Here is an 18,025-nt window from a genome sequence, read left to right on the forward strand (position 1 = left end):
AGGCAAAAGACCTTGGGGTGATGAATGATACAAATTTTAAGTTTAGGGGACATATTGGAAAAGTGGTGAAGGTAACCTAGAGCAGGGGTGTTATGTTGGAGGTTTAATGGATTTTTTACAACACTCAAAAAGAATTAAAATAGAATTTAATACTTCCTATATTTCGTCCTAGTCACTAGGACATCTACGGGGATTACAAAGACAATTAATGTAACATACACACAAACACTTACAATACTAAGCCCAACCACGTGGGTGACAATAAAGTCCTATCTAGGTGGAGTGCTCTCTAAGGGCAGTTGTAGGTGGCCTGGAATGTAAGGTGGGACCTCTGGTGATGACTGTTTCCCAAATCTTCGGAAGCTTAATGCAACCATATTTGTTAAGATTTGGTTGGTTTTTGAGAGCTGCTGTTGCTTCTAAGAAAAGTCTCTCTTTCTTGAATTTGCTGTGGTGGAGCATGGTGGTTTTCTTCCATGATACTCTGTGGGTGGTGTCCAAAACATGGTCAGCCAAGCCAAGACCATGTTTTGGACACCACCCACAGAGTATCATGGAAGAAAACCACCATGCTCCACCACAGCAAATTCAAGAAAGAGAGACTTTTCTTAGAAGCAACAGCAGCTCTCAAAAACCAACCAAATCTTAACAAATACGGTTGCATTAAGCTTCCGAAGATTTGGGAAACAGTCATCACCAGAGGTCCCACCTTACATTCCAGGCCACCTACAACTGCCCTTAGAGGGCGCTCCACCTAGATAGGACTTTGTCACCCACGTGGTTGGGCTTAGTATTGTAAGTGTTTGTGTGCATGTTACATTAATTGTCTTTGTAATCCCCGTAGATGTCCTAGTGACTAGGACGAAATATAGGAAGTATTAAATTCTATTTTAATTCTTTTTGAGTGTTGTAAAAAATCCATTAAACCTCCAACATAATGTCCTCACAGCACTTAAGCCTCTACACAAGAGCAGGGGTGGGTATCCTTTTTAACCATGTGTGCCAAAATCGCCAAATCTTTGATGCAAAATTTTCTCACGTTCCAACCAAAATTTTGGGGGGAAATATTATTATTTGGTGTCTTTTAAGTATTGGGAGAATCTTTTCAAATAACCAAAAATCACACTAGAATGGTAAAAATCAAAGACTATTCTAAGAGTGATTATTGTAAATCATGTATTAAAATCCTTTTAATATTAAAAGTCCTTCTACCCTGTTGATAGCTTGGATATTTTTATTTGCCTTTAAGTGTAATTCTAGCTGCAACCACACAATTTAAAGAACCAATTTTTAACATCAACAAAAAAGCAAACAATAATTCTGATTTTTTTTTTATAATGATCAATCAGACATACGGTTTTACAATTTTTTCAAATTTCAAGTTATTATAGTGCACAATCTCATAGTCACTTTACTTGATTAAAGCACAATAAAATTAAAGATATTCTTTTATGAATTTTTTATAGTCTCAAAAAATCAACATTTTATTATATGCCTAAATTAAATTACCTTTATAATTCACACTTACAACAAAAACTCGAGCAAAAACAAAACACAGCGCACATGTACAACAATAATGCACTTGCTGCTGCTTATTTCTGCCTACTGGTGGATGAGTGGAGCGAATATCATATGTTTAGATGGCACGTGTTTTGGCAAAGTTGCAGCTGGTGACTTTTTGTATGCTAAAAATACTAAAGATAATTAATAAGCTTTTAAATAACAAAAAGTTTTTATATCAGTGATGGAAAAGTTTTGGCGTCTAAACACAGTTGTGTTCTATCAGCTGAGTCATCACATTATGCCCCTCAGCCATTGGCTAGAGGTTCTTAACATCAGCTGTAGTTTTCAGCTGCCTGGCCTTGCTCCTACAGTGGACTTTGTATTTGTTGGTTATTTTCTTTCATGTAAAACAAAATTTAACTTGTACACGTTGTAACAATTAAAAAAGGTTTGAATAATTTATAAATGTATAAAATGATATCATCTGTAAATCGTTGACGTGCCAGCAAAATTTTTGTACGTGCCATAGGTTCGCCATGCTGGATCTTGAGGACTGCTGCAGTACTGAGAAGGGTGCTGACTAGCAGAGATAGAAGAGTTGTGATTTCATTGTATAAAGCCCTGAAGACTACACCTGGATTATTGTGCTCAGATTTGGTAACCAGGATTTGAAAGGATATAAATTAACCTTGGGTGCAAACGTGGATAACAAAAATGATATCAGGACACTGTACAATGTTAACTATGAGGATAGCCTCAGGACATGCAGACTGCAGAGGTTGGTATATATTTGGTATAGAAGAGGGATAGGTGATATGATCGAGATATTTAAATTGTTGAGGGGTAGTTATAGGATTGAAACTGGGCGGTTCTTATATATAGTAGATCAAGAGGAAGGAGCAAGTATGAGGGGGCTAGCCCTGAAAATTATGAATGGAAGTGAAGTAGGAGGATGAGGAGTAGCTTTTTTTTTTTTTTTTTTTCATGGAGGATGGTTGGACTGTGGAATGCATCCTGACAGGGCAGTGAGAGCACGAACAATGAATGGGCTTAAGGAATGGTATGATAGACTTTGTGTTGTTTACGATGGGCCTCCCATGATGAGTTTTATGACTCCATGGAGGTCCTGAATGATAATAATAATAAGCAATCATAGAAAAGCATTAAAATTGGTATTTTACTGATCTTAAGTCAAAAGGAAAAAAACACTGAAAATACTAATAAAAAATAAAATCATAAGACCAATTTGGGATTTCATCGTTATTGTTAATGATTCTTGTAATTTTCAAACCATGGACTACTACAGAGCTTTAAAAGCTGTCAAAAACTAGTCCTTAAAATTAAAGATATAATGCATTCTGTAAATATATTTTGTCAGTTATCTCATTTTATAATGAAATATTATATCAAATTACAAAAGACACTTGGTGGGATTGATGACTAGTGATCATTGCAAGATTTCCTGGCCAAACCATGAACTCTTCCTGGATGGCTGCATCAAGTTGGTTTGCACACAGATGCCGAGATCAGTACATATTATTGTTCTTTGTGCTTGATTATTGCATTAAAGATTTCTATATTACAATGGTGGTATTTAAGGAACTTGTATAGGTTAATAAGTAAATAAATTTATCTGTTTATTATTTCTATACAGTGGTTACTTAAATTTTTAATTAAATTAAAATATTAAATTTTAATTTTAAATTTATTTTATCACCAAGCTTGCTTGAAACACTTATCATACTAAAGTTGGAGTAGTAAACAATTTTGATCATTCCTAAATTAGTAAAATCAATAAATGAGATGTATTAAGTTTTGATAAAAATAAATAATATTATATTTTAATGTTTTCAGATCCTAGAAAATACTGGTTTAATAAACCATCTACAGGTAATGTTTTCTGCATTATGATTTATTTTAAAATTTTTGTTAAGAAAAGAGTTTTTAATATTAATTTAAACATAATATAATTAAACATAATGTAAGAAATTTTCTTTTATATTATTTCATGCTATTTTTAATTATCTTATATTATTAAGTAAATACTTTCAATGTGGTGGTTGAGGACACAGATGATTTTAAAGATGAAGAATAATGAGTGTAGTTAAGAAAATGGCAAGTGTTTCACTATTTTCATACCTATTTGAGAAGAAGAGGAGGGTTCATGAATATATGGAGTGAATCTGAAGAGAGGATGAAATGGTTCGATAGAGATAATCTGCATTTGAATAGGTACTGGACATTTGGAATTATTGCTGTTAGATTAGAGAAGTAGAATGCACAGACGCCAGGTGAGACCTTACGGGAACAGAAACCACACAAGAAAAATGATTCATTATGAAAAAATAACCAATAATAAACAGTTTATGTTTATATTTATTTATACTTATTATATGACTGCAGAGAGGAGCTAATTAGTCTGATCATAGTATGCATATATATATGATAAGTGATTCATCAGGACCATAGCACAAATCATATATGCATTGGCAGAGCGTATAAGCATTAAGTTGGGATTTTTCCACAGCCAAAGCAAGAAAACTTCTGTTTCAGTTGTGGAAAAGGATACTGGTTGGTGGTTTCGGTGTGACAAAGCACACTGCTTGGAAAGAAAGCAATGGACATGTGCATGGGCAAGGTGCATCATGCCATGTAACGAGTCATGTTTGTAGACAGTATAAATTGGAGGAATAAGATGCTCCCAAGTCAGTGCAACTGTGTCCAGGTAAAATCGCTGTGAGAAGATCCACTACCCAGACCAGTTTTAACCTTCATTGTTAACCTGGTGTTAGTAAGGTGGGGGTGTCACAGACTCCAAAGATTTTAAATTGACTACATATAACTTTTTAACAACACGTGGCAGTGAATCATGCCTCAGTATAGCTTCCCCTCCTGTAACCCACTACTCGATGCCATAAACGACATACTGTTGCGTGCAAGCAAGTTTAATGTGCAGAGGTTTAAAGTGTAGTGGGGTCCACCAGACCCCACCTTACCAAAAATGTGACTATATTTACTTCCGAAACGTAAGTTGTTTTCATGTATATTCTACTAAAATATTATCGTTATTGCTGTGTCTTCCATATTTTTACATACCAACTATAAGCAAATACATTTTTGTAAATATTTAGAGGGTATTTTGAGAATATTATCTTTTTTTTAATCAGATAAGTTAAGAGCAGGAAGAACAGAGGTTACATCAACTTATAGATGACGCTTTGACAGACGAGGAGCCATTTAGCAGAGATGATGATAGTGAAATTGATTTAGAATTAGTCAGTAATCATGAGTCTGATATAGAATAAGATTGTGAGGAAGAATCTTCAGAGGAAGAATCCACAAATATTGATTAAAAAGATACGGATTTCTATAATATAACACATTATTTGGGTAAGTCTGTGGGACCCCACCTTACCACTTTTGTTACATTTTCCCACCTCACCAGCGCTGGGGTACCCTCCAAAACCTCTGACTCCTGACCTGAATCACTTTAGGACAGGAAACTCGGCAATGACTCCACTCAGTGACAGACAAACACTTACCACCAAACAGAGCCTCTCTACTCCTCAGGCAGCAAACAAACTCTTCTAAAACATCATTAGTGGGAACCAAACCCAGAAGAGATACCAAGATAGCAATGCAGAAGTCAATTTTCCACATATAAGTAGTAGAAAGGTGTATCACTTGATTATTAACTACGCTACCGGCCAAGATGTCTATAGATGTCAAGGTTATCATGGATGCGAAGTGCATATTAAAATTGTAATACCGTTGATGTTACATTAAAATATATGATGAATACGAAGCATATGAGGATGCTTATTTGATCCATAATGGCTGGTAAGGTGGTTTAAATACTCTGGTTCAGACAGATGTTGACTGATTTTGCACATCCACTTCATTGAAAGTGGATGTGCAAAATCACTCTCTCATGCCATACTTTCTCCTTTGATCATCTCTTTCATCTTACCCTTTTGTGCTCTAATAGCCTCAGTAACATTATTAATTTTTGCATCTGGAAAGCACGATTTTGTCAATCTCTCATTGATCACACCTCTTATGATTGAATCGCCATACAAGACTCGCTCCTTGAATTTTCCTTCTCTCTTGTTCAAGCCCTCATTTCTCTTATCTCACACTTCTTTCTTTCTGTTATCAGCTTATGCATTTGCCAGACATTTCTGCATTCGTTCCAGCTTCCACTTCACCTTGTGTATTATCACTCTGCGCAACTGAGCTATCTCTCCCAAGTCTTCATTCTTTACATCAGTCATGCTATTCTTTCAATCAACTTTTCTCTCTCTCTCTCTCAATTATGTCATCACATCTAATCTCTTTTTCAATCTTATCTGCCATTACATCCCACACATTTTCAAGCATATTCTGAGTTCCATCCACTACTTCAATCTTGCGACCTGAGACACACTTTTGATCCTCACTCTCATAGCACTTTCAGCACATTTTCCCACCAATATCACTTTCAAACCAAATTCCGTCTACCTTTGCTAATTCATGTATTTCACAGACATTGCACTGCATGAAGTCCTTTTGGCTAAATTCTTTAAACAATCATGCCTTGGATGCCATTGTTCTGCTTCTCATCGATGCCACATGTTATGCTACATAACTTACTGTGCAAAAGACTAAATTAACAATATTTAAAACAAAACTTTTAATAACATAATAACAAATAATAACATAAAAATATAATTATGCTCTGCATCTTGTGTTGTATTGTGTGTATATACATAGTTTTTTGCATACATGAGAGTAAGGAGACAATACTGTATCGGGTTTCCATGACTAATGGTGTTGAAAGTTTTTCCACTTGATTATACTATAAATTAAATATGCCGAGAAATTATATTCTTGGTTTAATCCTTTATCCAAGTGTAAGCAAACAAGATTTGCACATGAAGTAACTTCACATCGCTTGCCTTAGTATCCAAAATTGCAAAGTACATTTCCTTATGGATATGTATAACACTAGGCATTATAGGAAGGGTCACCACCCAGACCGGTTTCACTATATAGGTGAAGGGAAGTCTCCAAAAACTCAGATGATCCCCCAGATCACTCTAAACTCAACAAGTGCGAGCAACCCAAAGGATCATTTTACTCAGCATTGGTTCCATTGTGACAGGCCCACCCTGCCACAGAGAGGAACTCTCAGAATTGATGCCCAATGGCAGGCTATCCCACCACTGAGCAGAGCCATAATCTCAGTGGTAGTGGTGGTGGTCCCACTCAGAGACAGGCAAAACCCTATCCCCCCCCCCTCCCAGGCATAGTCACTCATATCTCAGGGAAAGGGCCCCTTCTATGCAAAAGCATATCAGTGGAAGCCAGACTCAAGAGAGATAATAATGTCGAAGTAATGCATTTCTCAAGTAAGCAAACAGACAAATAAGTCAAGTTTGCACCTGTTGGGTTCTTGATTTCATATTCACCAAATTAGAAATAATGGTCTTAACGTCTAATTCCGCACATACATCATTTTCAATAGCTATTAACGCCAAACTAACAAGTTTTTTGTGACATACTTGTTCTTAAGTAGGTTTTAATCAATTTCAACTTGGAAAATGAACGTTCATCGCTCGCTACACTAACAGGTAAGGTTAATAGTATTCTTCAAGCAATTGAAAAGTTAGGGAAAGATAAATTATTGGACACAATAAAATTAAGAATATCGAAAGGGTTTTGAATATTTAAATTAAAAAAAAAAGTATTCAAAAATAAAATCTTTACAGAATAACAGAAAATAAATTAAATTACATAAATATACTTTTTTAATTAAGAATATCGAAAAGGTTTTGAATATTTAAATTATCCTTTCGAAAAATATCCCGGAAAGCACATAACTCGTCATATAGTTCTATTGCATTTACGTCTTTATTGTCGCCGTCCATCAAGAGATTCTCTAAATCGTCACAATTTTTTCGTAAATCTTCGTTATTAATTTGTAGTAATCTATACAATAAATTTAAATTATCATAATATGTTTTTAGTTGTTCAAAACGTTCTATTAACGAACATATTGCAACGTCTAGAAGTGTGTAAAACACATTCACTCTAAATTTATCTTCTGGTGATTGTGGCATTTCGTCATGATGCTCGTAGTCTTCTACGAGCATCATAAATTGTCATGTCTTCTTTCGTTGTCGAAATTCCGTACCAGTTTTAAATTCTTGTTCTCCATCCACCTCTTCACTCAGTTCTTTTGCCGTTTTTAGTCTTTCACTAAATGTTCTATGGCAATTCTTTCATCTCAGATCTTCATCTGGAATTTTGACTTTGGCTATATCAATTGGGAATGTAGTGGGATTCGTACAGTTCCGGAAAAATGTTATTCTCCCACGGGGAAAAGTAAAACTTACGAGCGAAGGTACTTCGGGAAATTTGCCTCGCCTTTTCTCCTCTACTTGGGCTTGCCAAAAATGCCTGGACGACTGCCGTCTCAAGTAGCTTGAATTGCCACCGCTAAGAAACTGAAAATGCCACCTCCAAGAAAAATGAAACTGTTGTCAACTGTCAATCAGGATCCCTCTGGACTGGAAAGTTTTCTCTTCTACGGCGTTTGGGACTTCTCCTTTCGGCAATTTGAAAGCCCTGTCTGTGGACTAGAAGTCGTTTCTCTCTACCAACGTCTCGAACCGAGAAGCTTCTTTCTGGATGCGGAAAACTCCTCTCTCAACCAACGTCTGGATCTGGGAGGCTCTCTGACGATGTCTGGAACCGAGCTGCCTCCTCTTTGACAGCGTCTGGAACCGGGCAGCCTCTCCTGTCTCTCTGTGAACATCTCTGGAACCTGGTCCCCCTCTACTTCTGCAGCAATCTCTGGATCCGTTTGCTTCAGTCCCTTTTTATTATACCTCCTCTGAGACCTTGCATGAAGTTTGGCAACCCCCAAAGAATCTGTATGATTCTTTCATCTTAAGTTTCAAGTTCGGCATGCCTTTTGTTCTCCGCTTTCTTTTAATTGTAAGTTGCCGGCCATCGGAAAGTTATTTGAACCTTTCTGACTGACTTAGCAGATGTTTACACTTAGAGCCTATAAGCCTTTCTCATACAAACAAATTTTAATAACAATCTTTCTAATGCCGCCATGTAGATCTATTACATGCAGCTTCGGCGATATAAGCATTGCCTTTGTTTTTAACACTCTAACATATTCTTATTAAAGCAGTATATACAGTGAACTTCCAGAGTGTTATTTACAATAACATCTAAAACAAACTATACAGAGACAAACAAAGTTTATTTTTACAATATTCACATGGGACTTCACCTAAGTAAACAATCGAATGTAATGTGCTTTGGAATATTTAAGCTACAATCGAGTTTTTACAGTACCATATGACTGGTTACGTAGCAACAAATGTTTCGTACGAAAATTCGTTTCTGCGCATAAAAACCGTTTCACCGTTTCACTTTAGATTCTGGAGGCAAGCATTTAGCCTGCTCTCACTGCAAAATTGTAAACAGCCGGCAATATACAATTTTAAAAAAATTTTTTGTTCGGTGTATCCGGCCTTATTTGTTTTAATATTGATTATTCTAAGAATTTTTTGTTTTTATGATAAAAATTTTGTTTCTTAAAAATGAAACATGAAGACAACGAACAAATGAAATGTGAAGATCAGGTTCCAAAGGAAATAACAGTCAAATTACTGGATGGAATATTTCGCAGTTTAGAATCACTTAAGCAGCAAGTAATGGATATGGATCCAGATGTTAATCGAAAAATGCTTGTTTGCCGAGATCTGGAGAGTTATTTTGCTTGTTATCGTAGAATTTTTGCTGATAAGAAAAAAACTAAAACTGTTCAAATGACTCTTTATAACTTCTTTTGATTAAAAAAAATTGCAGTAACTAATGTGGGTACAAGTATTTATTAAACATTTACTTTGCATTCATTTTTTGTCTTTCCTAAAAGAGTACCATATAAAACAAACTATTAGTACAGTAATCAATCAGGGACGAATTGTACTTTTTACCATTATTAAATTTGATTAACGCGATTTTGATATACGCGGTAACATCGATGGATTAATGAACTATGTTAATCTAGGGATACCTGTATATATACATTTTTATTTTTAAAATTTTTTATTTTGTATTTCTTTTGTTGTTGTTGGTTCTGATTTCATAATTTGCATTTTGTGCACCCTTTGTTGACTTCACTACAAGTTGCTTTCTATAAAAGAAAATACATGAGAATATATTTTCTTTTATAGAGAGCAACTTGAATGTATTTATGAAAATAGATTAAATATATATTATATATTTAAATTTAAAAATTGAAATATTTAAAACTTAAATATTATAAATTTAAGAAAATACATGAAATTTATGAATGTATTTTCCATTTGTAGTGAGTGAGGCAATATATGCTGTTAAGAGAAAGTATTTCTCAACATGGTGGATTCTTATAACATCTTGTTGAAATGAAAATTTTCAGCATGCAAAGAATAAATCATACTGTTACTCCATGCCTGAATATATTTATGCTATATTCAATTGCCATTTTGCATACAGAAAAAATAACTTATACATTAGTGATGTACAGTGTTTCCTTTGTTATATTATTGTCTTACTGATGAGACCTCATCAAAACATGTTTAAAACATGACCTTAAATATAACATAAAGTAATTATGCAATCTAAGAAATTGGAACATAGTATTATTATTATTACGGGCGACTCCAGGGAGTCCTTAGACTCATTGAGGGAGGCCCTAAACGTCATGTCCACACAACTATACGACATTCTCACAGTATCTATCATACCTTGTCTTGAACTCACTCACCGTCATGGCATTCACAACAGACTCTGGCAGCTTATTCCACTCATTTACCACTCTAAAAGTAAAGAACCCAGCTCTAACACCCCTGCTAACCACACTCTTGCCCAGCTTCCATGGATGTCCCCTAGTCCTCCCACCACCAGTCCTGTTCTCAAAAATATCCTCTGAATTAATTCTATAGAAACCCTTCAGCAATTTGAATGTCTCAATTATCTCCCCTTTTCCGCCTATCAACTAATTTCTGCAACCAACAAATCTTCAACCTGTTCTCATAAGGTTCATTCCATAGACCTCCTATCATCTTGGTCACTCGCCTCTGGATCCTCTCCACCTCCTCCCCATCAAGAAGAAACCTAGGTGACCAAATATGGGCACAGTAGTCGAGATGAGGTCTTATCAAGGCTCGGTACAGAGGTACAATAACTTGCTTGTCTCTGCTCATCAAAGTATTTTTCAACAACCAAGTGAATTGATGAGCTGATTTAGCCACTTTTGCAATGTGTCCCATAAACTTCATCTCCCTATCCACCAACACTCCCAAGTCCCTGGCCTCATCAATCTCCTGGAGCACAGTTCCACCAACGTGCTATACTGCTGCTAATCTTTTCATCCCAAAATGCGTAACCTTACATTTTGTCACATTAAATTGACATCCATTCTCCTTAGCCCAGAACTCCAATCTATCCAAGTCATCCTGCAAGATTTTGACATATTCTGCATTCACTATTGCCCTACCCAACTTTCCATCATCAGCGAACAAATGAACTGTTCCTCTTAGATCCTTCCCTATATTGTTAATGAAGAAATTAAACAGCAGTGGTCCAAGAACAGAACCCTGTGGCACACCACTAGTCACAGGCTGTCTTTTGGGCTCTACTGAATAAAGTACTCTCTGATATCTCTCCATCAACCACCCACCTATCCATCTCACTAACCCTATATCCATTCCCATATGTTGTAGTTTACGGATCAGAATTCCATGTGGTATCCTGTCAAATGCCTTAGCCAGGTCCAGCAGTATCACTGTAAACCCATTACCCTTATCCAGTTCAGCCATCACTGTGTTATAAAACTTGAGCAAGTTACTGAGGCATGATCTACCCTTCACAAAGCCATGCTGTCCCCCGTACAGTATCTCATTTTCATCAATCCATTCCAGTATTTTTCCCTTGACTACTTTCTCCAAGACCTTGACAACGACTCCTGATGTGCTGATTGGTCAGTAATTTGCAACAGTAGTCTGGGATCCTCCTTTATGCAGTGGAACTATTTTCCCCTCTTTCCACACCTTCGGGACTAAACCAGACCCGAGACTCAGATTAAACAACATGGTCAAGGGCACTGATAATTCTTTAGCCGCTTCACGTAAGACTCGTGCCAGTATACCATCCAATCCCACAGATGTATTCACATTAAGGTTCAGTAATAGACTATTCACCTCCACCTCATTCATCACAATTCTCGTATAAACTAATGGTTCCATCATTTTTTCAATGTCATCACCATCTGGATGATATACTCTTGCAAAGTTTTTTTTTTTGCTTGCAACATATTGAAAGAACTGTTTGAGATTCTCTTTAGCTTGCATAGCTAGTTTCCTTTCATAATCTGCTTTTACTTTTTTTACCACATTCGTTACCCTTCTGGCCTGCGCTTTATACTGTTCATGTGCCTGCAGGTCACCTTTCTCTTTAAATTCCCTCCACAGTTGTTTCTTTTTTGCAGCTCAAGCTTAATGGTGTTATTCATCCATTTAAACCCTACTTGTTTTACTATTCGGACCCTAGGTATACAGTCAGCCATAACCTCCTGTAAATGCTCCTTGACCACTTCCCATGCTCTATCGACATGCAGCCCTTGCAGTTTTACATGCCATGGCACTGAACCAAGCAATCTCCTAAGCTTGTCATACTTGCCAGCACGGTAATTCCACATATACCTTGTCTTAATCGAAAATTCCACACCTTTAGCCACCTCCTAGGTCAAGACCTTATGATCATCCTCACCAATAGGTGGCAACATGGTCATATTCATTACAGTCAAATTCTTAGATGCTATTACCAGGTCAAGCACTCTTAAACCCCTAGTATTTTCAATTACATGCTGTCTCAGATAGTTATCCCTTAATAATTGAATAAAATCCAGTTCCTCACATGTGTCCTCTCCTCCTTCCAATCAATGTTACCATAGTTGAAATCCCCCATAATAATTACCCTCCTTCCACTCATTGCTTCTATTTGCTTATGCATACTATCTCCACTATCTATTCCATCACCTGGTCTATAGCAGCACCCAACTGTATATTTTGTTCTGCCAGTCTCAATCTCACACCAAATAGCCTGAAATGAGCTCTTTTCACTATCCTGCAATACAACTTCAATTCTCCTTGGCTGCAGTTCATCAGCTATCATCAATAACACTCCCCCCCCCTTCATTTTATTCTCTCTGTCCCTCCTAAACACACTATAACCTACACATTCTATCCCACTAACTATATCATCTTCTGTCAGCCATGTTTCACTAATGCCAATAACCTGTGGCCAGGAAGAGCCAATCAAGACCAAAAATTTTTCCTTCTTGTTCCTAATACTCCTGGCATTAGTATACATGAAATGCTGAGGTCCCTTCATCCCACCCCTATCTTGATGCGTTATTCTAACTATCCCATTCTGATTTTTGGTCCTTAGTACTGGCTCGGGTACATTATATACATTCTTGCACTCAACTGTCTCACTGATGTCTGCATATCCACTCCCCTCCTCCTCCTCCTTGGTAGTTCTAGTTTCCCTGGTTCTGCACATCCATTTTCACTTCATTCAGCAACACTTTTTCCAGTCTCCGCACACCAAATCCATTCAAACACAGGCCATCCATCTTGTATAAATCCTTTCGCCCATCAAACTCATTCCACATGTCCACGAATTCCACACCACACCGTCTGCATAACCTGTGCATAAAGTCATTTGCGATTATGGCCCTCCTTCTAAACCTCTGTCGTACCGTGGCAACTCACCATCCTAACTCTGTCACTCTTTTCTTTCGCTACCTTTAACAATACTTTCAAGTTCTAGTATTCAGTGGTTACTTTGAGCAATTTGTGAAAAAGTTATAATGGTTAATTGGGCAACTTCTGATAAAAGTCAACTACCAGGTATACAAAAAAAAAAAAGTGAGGGAGTTTGATTTTGTGCATAAACAATTCTTATAGCATATACCAGGGTAAATCATGAAAGGAAAAATATAATTTCTTACTAAATATAATAAGATGTTATTATTTTCTTTTCTTTACAGATTGTGGTGGATTTGTTGAAGACTGTGGAGGAGCAATTACTATGATGAATATGGCAAATGGAGGGGCTCTTCAGGCATACGACTGTGTTTGGTTAATCCGTCCACGTTACCCACACTCTTATGAAACTCACATTTCTGTTCGTGTTGCTCAGTTTGAAGAAATGGGTAAGTAGTTGCTGGGGGTAGATGAAGAGCTTTATAAAATGAATGGAACTGATCATTATACATCATTATATTATTTGATATTCAGAGTAATACATATCATATTGTTTTACTACATCTTACTGAGATTTCTGTATATCATACTAATAAGAATTATTATTTTCTTAATGATTTTATTATTATTATTTTTAGAAAACTTTTATGGATTCACCAAACTCATTATGAAATGTTTCACTCAGCTAGCAACGTCTCTGTCATAATAATGATTATTATTATCATCACACTTACATGAAATCAAGAGACTCGGTGTGGGAGGTCCCACTTTCACATACAGCTCATCATACCTTGACTTAAATGTTTCTGTATTCATAACACTTTCAGGCAATGTATTCCTCTTGTTTTTCTGTCTCCTCCAGCCATTCTATGAAAAATCTAATTCTCACTAATTTGGTAATTACCCCTCACCAACTTATATGTCTTAATGCTGTCTTTCCTCCTCCTCATATCCACTGAACTCTGCAATTTGCTTTGTCTTGATCTGATAATTCCGCCTTAGGGATCACACCAGTATTGTGGTGTTGTCTGCATATAGAGTCACTGTTGTGGTGGCCATGTGAAGGATGTTAGCCATATAGATGGAAAAGAGTAAGGGTGACAATAGGGAACCCTGGGGAACTGTTGCTGTAATTCTGCATTCAAATGATCTGATTCCCTATAGTTTTACATGAAACTTCTGATCCTTAGGATAGGAACTGATAAGGCTGCTTAGGCCTAATGGGAGTTTGACATCTGTTAGTTTATAGAGTAGTTCTCTATGCCAGATGCGTCGAATGTCTTTGCAACATGAAGAAAGATGGTGGCAGTGTGCTGTTTTCAATTATATCTCACACTGATGTTCCATGACCCTCACGATTTGTTGTACAGTTGAGTGATTCTCGCAGAAGCCAAACTGCTCATCAGGTATTAGGTTTTTTTTCACTTGCAATTTTTTGCAATCTTGTCAGTATTGCTTGTTCAGCAGTCTTTCCTAGGCAGGAGAACAGGCTGATTGAATGGTAGTTCTGAGGGAATTGCTTTGCTTTCCCCAGTTTCAGGATTAAGATTATGTCAGCGATGAAAGTAGTGAAATCTTAGCATTTCATTAATGATTGCTATAAGGTGCATAATGGCTTTGTGGGGGATAGTTGTTTGATGATCCTGTTGGAAATCCCATCTGGGCCTGGTACTTTCCTATTCTTTAGTTTCTTGACTATTTCTTGTATTTCAGTGGGTGTCATTTGGGATATTTGCGCACTTCAGCATGCGGTATACATTGGTTACTAAATAGCTTAAGGAAATTACAAAATGCAATAGAATATACATTAAAATAAATTTTAATACACTTCCAATATTTCAGCAACGTCACGTTGCCATTTTCACAGGAACTTAGAAACAAGACACGTACACACAAGCACGATACACAGTAAATGAGGATGAAGCAGGAAGCTATTCTTTCTCCTAAAAGTCCTGATGTTGCCCCCACCAGGCAATGTAGGTATTCTTGGCCATTTGGGCTGAAGGTCTTCTGATGTAGGTTTCCCAAATTTGGGGAAGTCTCATGCAACCAAATTTGTTGAGGTTTGGATTGTTTCTTAGGGCTGAAGCTGATTCCATGAATAGCCTTTCGTATTTGAATTTACTACAGTGTATTATCGTGGCTTTCTTCCACCGTATTTTATGGCGGGTATCCAGAGCATGGCCTGCAAGACCAGAGTGGCTATATTGGTGAAACCGGATGTAGTCCTTGTGTTCTGAAATTCTGATATTAGCTGTCCTGCCTGTTTAGCCAAAGTAGGACAGCTTACAGTTGCAAGGGACCTGGTATACACCAGGTAGGTCTAGGGGAGGAGGTTGGTCTTTAGTGGAGTGGATAAGGGATGCCAATTTTTTATATGGTCTATAACAAGAAGTCAAGTCATATTTTTTTAGGATTTTTGTAATTTTTTCGAGGTGCCTCGGATATAGGGAATGGTGATGGATTTAGAGTAATCCTTGTTGTGAGGGGGGGGGGGGGTTGTGGTTTATTGGTTTCAATATTTTTTGGATTTTTTTGGGGGGGGGGGCTAGCCATTGGCTGAGAAAGTGTTGAGAATGTGGTTTAGTTCTGTGGTTAGGGCATTGTCATTTGAACCGTATATTTGAACTCCATATTGTTGTGGGGGGGGGGGATTGTTGGTGGTTGTATCTGCCTGTGTGGGTGGGTTTTCTATACATTGGTGTGAACTGTCCTGATGAAATCTAGGTCTGCATGCATATAGTTGGGTGTGCTGTTATTCTAAACTGCCAGCAAAAGGTTCTGCCTTCTCGGTACCATGGTAGACTAAACCTGTTTCACCATGGATTGGTGGGAGGGACTTGCAGTCTGCTCTAAGTGACTTCATCATCTTCCATAGTGAATAATCCTCAGTGTTTAGGCATAGCAGTTTCATTTCCTACTGTTGGTTCTGATGGTCCTTCAGTGCTTGTCTGACAGACAAACAATGAGGGAACCAACAGAGCCACCTATCTGTTCAGTCTAATAGATTGAATAGATGGCTCTATTGAAACCAACTCAGTCTAACAGACTGAATACGTGGCTCTGTTGAGGATATATCAGTATTCAGAGGCCAGCATCCTGTGACAATGATACCTGACTCTGGTTTTCTCACAGATGAGATTCTTGATTTCTTCTGGGAGGTGGTTGGTGTTTGAATGTGGTATTGTAGATGTAGTAGCTTGGAGTGTTGTTGTTATCTGTTTTTCCAGGTTGTTTATTGAAATACTGATCATCTCTAAATTTGGTAGTTGGGACTGGGCCTATGAGGTCGATGAGTGTATTAGGTAGCTTTCCACAATCGATTATTAGTAAATGGTCAGGAGTATTTTCCTGTTCTAAGCCTAAGTGAAGTAGTACTGGATTGTGGTCGGAAATGAGATCATCTACCATTTTCAGCCTGTATTGGTGAATGATTTGTGGCAGCAAAATCATTGAGTATTATTTTCCATTCCAATTAGTTGTCTTACTGTTCCAGGGGTGTTTGTCATTTAAGTTGCTTGCTCTCTTCATGTCTCCTATCTCTGCTAAATTGGTTTCAAGTAGCTGTTTGCTGGTAGAATTGTACACAGAGTAGATTTCTAGGCTACCTGCACTGGCTTTCTAGATTTCGACAGCTGTGAATTCAATGTTACCAGTTGAAGGTTTCTTGATTTTGCTGTGCTCAACGTTGCATTTGATGAAGATACCTGTTCCACCTCCCCTGGTGTTGGGCCTGTTGTCATGATATAAGATGTAGTTTCTGAGCATTGGATTGTAAACTGGATAGAGATGAGTTTCATTTACCAGGATTAGGTCGGTGTCATGATCTGTTGCAAATTCTTGAAGCTGATGCATTTTGTTTCCTAGGCCATTGGCATTTCCAGAAAATGATATCAATGGAATAAGGTTTTCTATGTTCATTAACCTTCATTGATTTGTGTGATAATTGCTTGTTTTGTCTCACAACAAATTTGTGGCTTCTTGACTGGGGTTGGATTTGTAACATCCAATAAGCATGTCTGCCAGAATGACTGCAACTTTGGCACTTTTATCAGACCCCTTGGATTATTGAGATTTGGTTTTGTTGATTTTTTAGATGCCATTACTTCCATAAATGAGGTGTGTGTGTACGTGTGCCTGTGCAGATTTTGGTGCATTTTTGGATTTTTCAGGGTTGGATGCGGTAGGTTTTTTTTTCTTCTCTCTCTCTTGTTGATAGGATGTAGTCCACTGCAGTTGACACATTTTGCCAGTTCTGTTCTCAGTTTTGCACATGTAATCATTGCGTGATTTTCCCTGCACCGTGACTGCTAAATTTTTGGCAGCAATGGCATTGGCCTCTGGATGCCCTTCAGTGTAAAGATTCTGGCATGATGAATCAGGTCACAGACAGCAGTGAGGTCAAAGATCATGCGGTGATCTTTAGTGATTTCAATCAGCACAAGTGGCATTGGCCATTTGCATGGCCGATGCCACTCGTAGATCTCCATAATCATGGGTTACAACCCATGATTATGGAGATCGACTGCGACTTCTTCAGTTGTTACTGATTCAGTGATACCACACAGCACCACCTTCAATTTTTTTTTTTTTTTTTCACTTTTCAAGGCAAAGGTGTGGTGTGGAACTCCTTTTTTCATCCAATAATTTGGCAATTGTGTAGTAGTCAGTGACTATCTGTGGTTGAATGCAGATGCCTTTGTTGGTCT

The 18,025-nt window shown here is 37.3% G+C and overlaps 1 protein-coding gene across 1 annotated transcript in view; it reads left to right on the forward strand.

Annotated features, from left to right (window-relative positions):
- Nucleotides 1-18,025, forward strand: part of LOC150110255 (uncharacterized) — a 133,445-nt gene that overhangs the window by 79,521 nt on the left and 35,899 nt on the right. The window contains exons 8-9 of the mRNA XM_090398613.1: nucleotides 3,358-3,393; nucleotides 13,601-13,765. Coding sequence (XP_090254739.1) covers nucleotides 3,358-3,393; nucleotides 13,601-13,765 — 201 coding nt within the window. The remainder of the gene's footprint in view (nucleotides 1-3,357; nucleotides 3,394-13,600; nucleotides 13,766-18,025) is intronic.

Source organism: Typopeltis vanoorti, chromosome 1 (assembly GCF_054136105.1).
Source record: "Typopeltis vanoorti isolate ZY-2024b chromosome 1, IOZ_Tvanoo_1.0, whole genome shotgun sequence".
Classification (NCBI taxonomy): domain Eukaryota; kingdom Metazoa; phylum Arthropoda; class Arachnida; order Uropygi; family Thelyphonidae; genus Typopeltis; species Typopeltis vanoorti.